Here is a 9061-nt window from a genome sequence, read left to right on the forward strand (position 1 = left end):
CCAGAACACCCTCAGGTCGCACGCAGGGCGCATGCGCACCAACCTTTCTGGACGTTTCCTCACGTGGAGCGATTCTCCTTGATCAGGTTGTCACATCCACCCTCACCGAGAGCAACCTCGAGTCGGATCCACACGCCGTCGACCTACAGACGTCACTAATTAAGTCATGGTAAGCTTGCACACAGCTGTTTATATATTATAATGACATAAAAGTGTTATTCGTAAACCTAGCTATCATGCTAACATATTTGCCGGCTAGCATCGAGTAGCATGTAATGTTAGCCTTCCATAACCAGTCATTGACAAGGTCATGCAACTAAGGAAACAACTGACTCATAACATTTGTTAAACTTACAAATAAACATGACCGGGGTGAGGCATAATGAGTAGGTACCGTAACCTGCAGGGTAATGAATGAACGCCATGTGTTATTTGGGCGTGATTATATTGTCAGGAGTGAGATTCAACCACGTGTTAACAGCGTTATTCATTTCCATAGTAATTCAATGATGTGAACTACGCATGAAGATAGTGTGTGGCAAATTGTTTTTTCCTTTAGCTGTTTTGTGTAATTCCCCATCAGAAGGGTACCACTGATGGTAAAGATGATTGAAAATGTTATGATAACCATAGACAAATTATTGTGACATAAAAACCCCATTTGGCTGCGCAGGATAATATAAGTAGTTCTGTTTTAATGAAAAATCATTAGGGTTTTAATATAGCTGTGGGAAGTATAAAATAAAACAAAATGACTGGCAATTGTTTCCCCTCCATAGTGTGTCAGTTAGGTGTTTTCGTGGTGTATGCACTTTTACTTTATTCTAGTTTTATTATACAGTGGTTAATTTGGAAAGGCACACATCAGTACTGTTCATTTGAAAAGATGGGCAAATAGGGATAAATTTTACCTGGTAGGCAATCTATGTATCCTATTGAAGTGTTGTATAAAGAACATTTTCTCCTACAAACTAAAATTTACAGTGAAATGTCAATGGAATATCTAGTGTGAAACACATTCCTTAGTTTCGTGTTTGCAATTAAAGTGAAATGACCCCCATAGCCTTCAAACAACTCCCCCTCACCACCCACAAGCGACCTTGAGTCAATGTCACATGAACGTCTGCCGTGCCTAGCCCATCACTTTTACAGCTAGCTGATGTCTGTTAATTGCCAGCTAAACCAAAAATGAAGACGAGCTGACTTTCATTGCACTCACTCGAATAACTTTTGTCATGTGCTTCCCACTTCCATCCAACCATCCCATCATGTTAATCATTCCTCATGGCCGAATCTTACAACATTTTAACCAAAACCGAGCTTATTCAAGTATGACAACAACTTAACTTAAATGTAATTTGTTTGGCACTAAGTTTGCTTTGCAGGTTGACAGTAAAAGTTGAAAAAAAGCCTACGGTTGATTGGTGGTGGGAAAAAAACATTAATACCCTCCGGTGGCCTCATGGAGTTTTGTGCTAATCAACAGTTATTTATTTATTTATTGGTACCGACTTCTTCTGGGTCATACACAGAAAAGACACACACACACACAAACAAAAGCATAAAGTGATGTAATTGGATAATAATGTCGAAAGAATTGAGTTGCATTAATAAAAACTTTTGCAAACGTTGTTTTCATGAGAATAAAGTGGTAATTTTATTACTGGTAAGAAAACATGTTGTTTGACCCCAAAAAAATGAAATTTTACAAGTCAAAATGTTTTGCAATAAGATGTATTTCATTCAAGAACGACACTACAGTATTGTAGCAAAGTATATTATATTTTGCTATATGAAAACTTGCAATTTTACAATATTAAGAGAATTGAGTCACAATATGCTCTCAAAAAAGGAATAATAAAAAATAACATGTTTAACATTAAATTCTGGTCAAAACATTATTATCCAAACAGTAATACCGTTATATATATATTTTTTAAAAAGATACATTTTAATGCATCCTTCATTTAACGTTAAAACTGCAAGTATGCCACCTTTTTCGCATCATTTTGCTATTGGTTTGTAAAATTTTGCAGGCCTTCAGAAAATTCCTGCCACTGTTCGACCGCGTCCTGGTGGAACGTTTCACGGCAGAGACGGTAACCAAGGGCGGCATCATGCTGCCTGAGAAGTCTCAAGGCAAAGTGCTGCAGGCCACAGTGTTGGCAGTTGGACCCGGATCTGTCAACCAGGTCAGAACATGATAAAGTGTTTGAGGGTCGAGAGCATGTTTTTTTTTCCATCTTGTAATATAACCAACTCGATTGTTGATATTTTTCTTGGCAGAAAGGAAATTTACAGCCAGTCAGTGTGAAGGTCGGTGAGAAGGTCCTCCTACCAGAGTATGGTGGAACTAAAGTCACTTTGGACGATAAGGTGTGGTACCTTTTTTGTCTAATCAAGCTTTTTATCATTGTCTTGCATTTCATACTTCATGGTCTCGTTTTGCCATGTAGGAGTACTTCCTGTTCCGCGATGGAGACATTCTGGGCAAATATGTGGATTAAGGCAAGATGTGCTAGAAAGAAGAAAGAGAAAGCGAGAGAAGAAGAAATCATGTCTTTTTTTGTTTGTTTTGTTTATGCCAACTGTAAATAATTCTAATCACATTTTGTTACAATAATAAAAATGGGCCATTGGCTTCTGTCTCAACGTACAGTTTTCCTTGATGATTTTTTAGTGTTACCAAAAAAAAAACCAGACACTTTTAAATGGTAGCAAAGCTTGTCGCTGTTTTGTAAAATGTTAGTGTAAAATAGGATTGACACGAGGAAAATATGACTTAAGATTTTTGTGAGTGTTTATTTAGAGCACGTGCTCTGAGGGTTTATTTCTATTGTTTTATAGTTGCAGGGGCGCCTCGTCAATCGACTGTTCGAGGGTGCCGCCCAATTGCCTAGCTGGGTCATACTGAATTTGACAAAAATTTAAAAAATGAAATCCAATTAAAAAATACTTAAATATTTGTACTGCCTTTCCAGCAGCTGCTATATTTTGTTCTTCTACTTCTTCCTTTCATAACCTTGCTGCTGTAAATTGGGAATTTGAGAACCATTCCGAGACTAATAAAGGATTTCTTATCTTATATCTCTTTTAGATGAGCAGCATCAATAGTATAATGTTGTTGATGAGTAATATTGATTACTTTATCCAGGGATGATGCTACACCGAGAGTTATATCCCACTCCCGTCAGCAATCTGCCAGTTAAGCCTCTCCAGCATATTGTTTTCTCCGCCCTTGTATGGAGAGATGATAGACTCTTCTTCAAAGTTTGCATTATCATGCATTATCGTGGATTTGGAGCTTGTGTTAGACCTGAATGGAACCCAAATGTATGATTGTCTCATACATATATACACCAAAATACTCATTACATATATACAACTAGCAAAGTGATTAAAAAAAACTAGTTTTGATAGAGGCAAGTTTAAAATGTTCAAATATTAGATTTATTTTAAAAGAGTGATTGGTAACAAAAAATGCTGGCAATATCTCCATTTTAAGAGTGAAGACTTTGCAATTTTGGTATTTTAGCAACAAACATGAAGTCGAGGCACATTATTTGCTTGACTCCCGTGCCTCGAGTCTGACACATGTCCATGGTGAAAGGGTGGATAGCACAAATTGCTTTACAGTATTTTTTTGTGAAGGGAGTTGTTTTTTCTGGTCTGAGATAAATCCCCAGCTGGACTATTTGCTTTTGGCTTTTTTAACCATTAGATTTTTTTCTCACTTAAAGTGTAACATAAGCTAACTACAACTCGCCTTTATTCATACGGCAATGCACAACAGTCCCCACTGTTTGAATGGCGGATGCCCGCCCACCATAAAGATTTGGTAGTACAATACTGTACTGTATTGTACTACCAAATACTGTACTGTATTGTACTGTGTAGGTTATCCATAACCAGCCAGCAGCCTGTCGTCATTTCAGTAACATGATAATGAATATGATTCTCACCCAACACGCATTTTTTCATGCAACGTTGAATAACACACAAATTAGCTTGGAAAACGATTTATAACAATGACGTACAGAAGACTCTCGGCTTCAACATACATTTTCAGGTTACGACGCACAGCGCAATAAATCCCATGCTGTTTTTCTTTTGACAGTTTTATTTTTACGACCCAGAATTGTACTTCTTACAAATGTGACTCTGAGTGAAATACTGTTTTCATTGTTACTTTACAAGACCTCTCATTCCGATATGCATACAAACTCGTCGTAAACAGAACAGAGGACTCGTGCAATATTTTTGTAGTATCGAGAAGACGTGGGTGTAACACAAAATTGAAAGTACTTTAATGAAGGAACTGTATTGAACCTAGTACAGTACTGCGAAATGCATTTGATGCATTTCGACGTTGGTGACGGTCGTGCTGTAAAGTCGCGCTTATGTCCCCTACTACATCCCAGCGGCTGTCCCACATCCGGGTATTCTGTCGAGATGGTCATGGCGGAGGGCACTGCAGTTCTCAGGAGGAATCGGCCTGGAACCAAGGCAAAGGTGCGTTGTCGCCCACCGGAAAGGGGCCAATACCGCTTAAAATGACACACCGACACGACGTGACTGGCCCCCACCCGACTGGCGAGGTTTTACCGCCGGATTAATGTCGAAATTGTCGATCTCTGACTTCCAGTCGGAAGGGCTCGCGCTGATGCTAGTCAGCTAGCTGATATTAGCATTTCCTTGGTCTAGTTTCTGGAACTCGCCCCTGCCTCCATCGATAGATTTGATTGCAGAAACACTCTTGTGTACATTGCCAAATACAAAAAATATGAACAAACAATAGTCGCTCTCTTTCCAGCACCAACCCTCCGAATGTGTTAGCTTTGCAGGAAGCAGTCATAGCCCAGTTGACGTAATGAGCTCGCCTCAAGCTAACTTTGTAGTTATAAATTGGACGCAAACAGATTTCAGTGGGTGTTTTTGTATGCTTTTCGCTTGTATTTGCTTTTGTAGTAACTTTATCTCGTGTCCGTATTGGGATTATTTTGAAGCACTTGTTTTGTCACCTAATCTCGTCATTCCTTTTCTTTAGGATTTCTACAACTGGCCGGATGAGTCATTTGAGGAGATGGACAGCACCCTGGCTGTTCAACAGGTGTGTGAGCTCATATCTATAAGCGCGTGCCTGTGTTATTCAATCAGCACTCCACTTCCTTCCCAAGACAATCTGCCATGAGAGTGGTTTTAATGGAATAAAAAAAAGGATATATATAAGGTTGTGCAACCTCTTGTTGCTTGTTGTGTGAGATCATAATGTATGGCTTGAATTGCAATTCAGGGTAAAAAAAACAGCCATTGCCTGTTTGCTCTTTCATTAGCAACTCGGGGCAGAGTACTTTGCTGTGTCTCAGAGTCCATTTTTTTGGGTTTGTGTTACAGTACATTCAGCAGAACATCCGCTCGGATTGCTCCAATATCGATAAAATCCTGGAACCCCCCGAGGGTCAGGATGAGGGTGTGTGGAAATATGAGCACCTCAGGTATGAATATGATATCTTAATTCCAGAGGCGTCCTTGGTTTAACAGGTACCCAACATAAGGAGTTTAGGGGTATGAACGACATGCAAAGAACTTATTTGAGCATCTGTCTTTGTGTGTGTCAACTGTAGACAGTTCTGCTTGGAGCTCAACGGGCTAGCGGTCAAACTCCAGGTAGGTGCACATACCATGCCGTGAAGCGTCACAGGTGCTCTAGTGATGTTGGTGTTGGGCTTCCAGAGCGAGTGCCATCCAGACACATGCACACAGATGACGGCCACCGAGCAGTGGATCTTTTTATGCGCTGCTCATAAGACCCCCAAAGAGGCATGTCTGCAACTGCTCCGCCGCCCCCGTTGTCACTGACCATCTTGTGTTAACTTTTGTGTGTGGGTGTGTGTTTTTGACACGTGCAGTGCCCCGCCATTGACTACACCAGGCACACACTGGACGGTGCTGCCTGTCTTCTCAATAGCAACAAATACTTCCCCAGCAGGTGGATTACTCGTGCATGTCTTTAATGTATTTTTGCCAAGCTAATTCATCTGATTTGCTTTTCTAGGGTGAGCATCAAGGAGTCATCGGTGGCCAAGTTGGGGTCGGTGTGCCGCCGCATCTATCGGATATTCTCGCACGCTTACTTCCACCACCGCCAGATATTTGACAAATATGAGGTGCGTTGGCTTGGGAAATGACACTAGTCACCTGTGAGATGGGCGAAAAAATGTAGTTTTATGCATCGTAATGAATGAGAACATCGGAGGAAAGTTGATTAAAAAACTTATCAGAATGTCACTTCATACCTGGATTCTGTAATACATTCTTCATACCTGGATTCTGTAATACAAAGTCATTTTAACTGCTGTTGTTATTCTAATCTAATCTACTCTTTATGGTTAATTTTGGGTTTAGGTTGGCTCTCATTTTATCACCAAATTTAAAAAAAAACGTACATTAAGAAATTGTAATCTATTTAGTCAATATTTTCATTATATGAATATGTATATTACACAGTGGGTAAGTCTACACACGCCCGCTATATAATTTTGTTTGTCATAGCAAAATGAACTCAAGGCAAATCATTTCAAACCTTTTTGCACCAGTAGTGTGACCTATAAACTGTACTACCAATTGAAAAAATATTTTTATTGAGGGAAAGTCAAAAACAGCTCTCATAACCTAAGCTCTCATAAACTGTGATGACTTTGGAGCAAAACTAATTGAAGTACATCCTTTTGAAGTGCATTTAAAAAATGTGACTAAATATAGAGTAGACAAGTTCATTTCTTCAGTACCATACGTTATTTTTATACATTTTTGAAATGTTATAAAGAGAGCAAAATAATCCTGTGGTACAGAAATATTGCAAATCCAATACAAATAATTTATTTTTGTACTACACAATGTAAGATTTCAGGTTCGTGGAGTGGGTTGAAAAAGACGAGGCAAAAAACAAAAACACAACAAACAAAAAACGTAACAAGTACTGGGATTCTACGCACCGTTAATAGGTATATTTTTTAGCGAATAACAACCCATGTCAGCTTCTCCCAAATTTCGCCCATTCTGCTGAGCTATAAGTGTGCGATGCTTCCCTACAGTTTTATTTTAGTTTCACCTGAACGCCAACTTTTTTTTAGTTGTACATAACACAGCTTTTTTTTTTATGATGAATGATGATTTGTACACCAACAGAATGAAACATTCCTGTGTCACCGCTTCACCCGCTTTGTGATGAAGTACAACCTGATGTCCAAGGACAACCTGATCGTGCCCATTTTGGAGGAGGAGGTGCAGAACACCTCATCGGCCGGCGAGAGCGAGGCCTGAGCGAAACCCACGTGAATACGCCCGCACACGCACACAAACATCTAACACACACTACTGTACAGTGTATTAAGACCTACTGCCCAGCACCTTGTTGCTCCTTCGTCAACAACGTCAAGTGCAAGGGAAGCCTGCGGGACAATTTAGTTTCCTTCTCTTGTTTGTTAAAAAGCAACACACTTCTCCTTTAGGGAACCTTTTATGTATTGAGAAGCTGGATTTGCAAAAGGAAAAAAAAAATCTCAATGATTGACTGTATTTTTCGGACTATATGTCGCTCCGGAGTATGTGTCGTACCAGTCAAAAAATGCATCATGAAAAAAATAAAACATAGCCGTTGCTCCGCAGTATTAGTTGGATTTTGGGTGACATTTATTTGACCCCCAAAAAACAATACCAACTTCCTGACTCTTCTGAGCGTTGAGAAATTCAGAGCGTTGTTCAAACAGTGCGCCGAAAAAGGAGTGCCGCAGATCAGTGGGTCATACAGTACAAGGAAAGGAAACTTCATGCCTGAACTGCTGATTGCTTTATAACAGGCTGCATTTGGAAAGGGGAGTGCGCTCGACCTTTCCAAACGCACACTCCCCCGGAGTGGGGTATCAAACTGAAAACACACCCTGTGTTGACAGCACCAAATGAGTTGTTGTTGCCTTCAAAAATGTCGTTAGTAACTCTTTAAGAACATTTTAGGTTTGAAATGGCTGACCTCATCAAAAATCCTGTGTGGCATTGTGGCCAAATGTAGAATCCTGGACACTTACTGCACCTTTTGCTGGTGTAAAGAGTAAATCCTTGTTGTGGCAGACGTATGTCTGCTGCGGTAGCAGTTACATCACACTTTCGTTACCATGACTACAGTTCTTGTTGTTCTGCTTCTTTTTCTTCCTTTACTTTATTTTGATGGTTGGTATAGTTCAGTTGCATTACTGCCACCTTCCTTAGCGTACAGCACAGAAGGTGGCCACAAGTGGGAATGCATGACTACTTCTACTGTCTTCGCAGTCGGCAAATACTTCTGGCGCATTACTACCAGTGTGCAGAAGGTGGCGGTAAAGTACAAAAAGTCAACAAGAGTAGATGACAAGGATTTTAGGTGTTCGGGCTCAAATTTTAATATAGTGTGTACAAGTCGCACCGGAGTATAAATCGCAAGACCAGCCAAATATGCACACAAATAAGTGCAACTTATAGTCCGAAAAATACAGTGTCGGTATTGTTGACAAAGGCACACACTATTGACAGCCATCCCCTGTGTAAATAGCCTGTTTGAGCTTATTTTCCCGACAGTACTTCACTGTTTTTTCTACGTTTGCTTCATTTTCGCTCTTTGTCGGCTGCCATTTTGTGTCGAGGAAAGGGGGTGGGAGGGTCAATCAGTAATTTAGCTTGCAGACTTTAAGAGGCTACCAAAAAAAAATATCCTCAAAACGTACACGTGACGTGCGTTAGTGAACAAACAACTCCGAGCTGTCCAAGTGTGCTCACAATATTCATGATGTGGCTGAAACGTCAGCTTAAAAAGCATAATGTCGGCCATGTTTACACCCCTTCCTTTCTGTCACCCTCATTAAGTTATTTGGTTTAATCTAATCCACTTTTTTGTTTAAGTGAACTGAAAAAAAAGTTATTTTACTTAATATAATCCATTTTTTTAATGAACAACAAAAAGAAAAAACTTTGTTACTGTTTGTGACATTTTCATGATGTCTCATAATAAAAGACTTATTATTCTGGAACT

The 9061-nt window shown here is 39.8% G+C and overlaps 1 protein-coding gene across 3 annotated transcripts; it reads left to right on the forward strand.

Moving 5' to 3' along the window:
* On the forward strand, positions 1-9059 carry LOC127611320 (MOB-like protein phocein). Of its 3 annotated transcripts, XM_052081800.1 has the most exons (9): positions 1-169; positions 2037-2192; positions 5048-5110; positions 5395-5495; positions 5625-5667; positions 5734-5820; positions 5910-5989; positions 6056-6167; positions 7189-9059. In XM_052081800.1, exons 1-9 carry the CDS (start codon positions 167-169, stop codon positions 7321-7323), a joined length of 780 nt encoding a protein of 259 aa, XP_051937760.1. In that variant the 5' UTR covers positions 1-166; the 3' UTR covers positions 7324-9059. The 3 variants fall into 3 exon arrangements, with proteins under 3 accessions (XP_051937760.1, XP_051937759.1, XP_051937758.1); XM_052081798.1 differs by lacking the exons at positions 1-169; positions 2037-2192 and adding an exon at positions 4357-4512; XM_052081799.1 differs by lacking the exons at positions 5048-5110; positions 5395-5495; positions 5625-5667; ... (2 more) ...; positions 6056-6167; positions 7189-9059 and adding exons at positions 2287-2376; positions 2457-2656.
* The last annotated feature ends 2 nt before the right edge of the window (positions 9060-9061 follow it).

Source organism: Hippocampus zosterae, chromosome 12 (genome assembly GCF_025434085.1).
Source record: "Hippocampus zosterae strain Florida chromosome 12, ASM2543408v3, whole genome shotgun sequence".
In the NCBI taxonomy this organism is placed as follows: domain Eukaryota; kingdom Metazoa; phylum Chordata; class Actinopteri; order Syngnathiformes; family Syngnathidae; genus Hippocampus; species Hippocampus zosterae.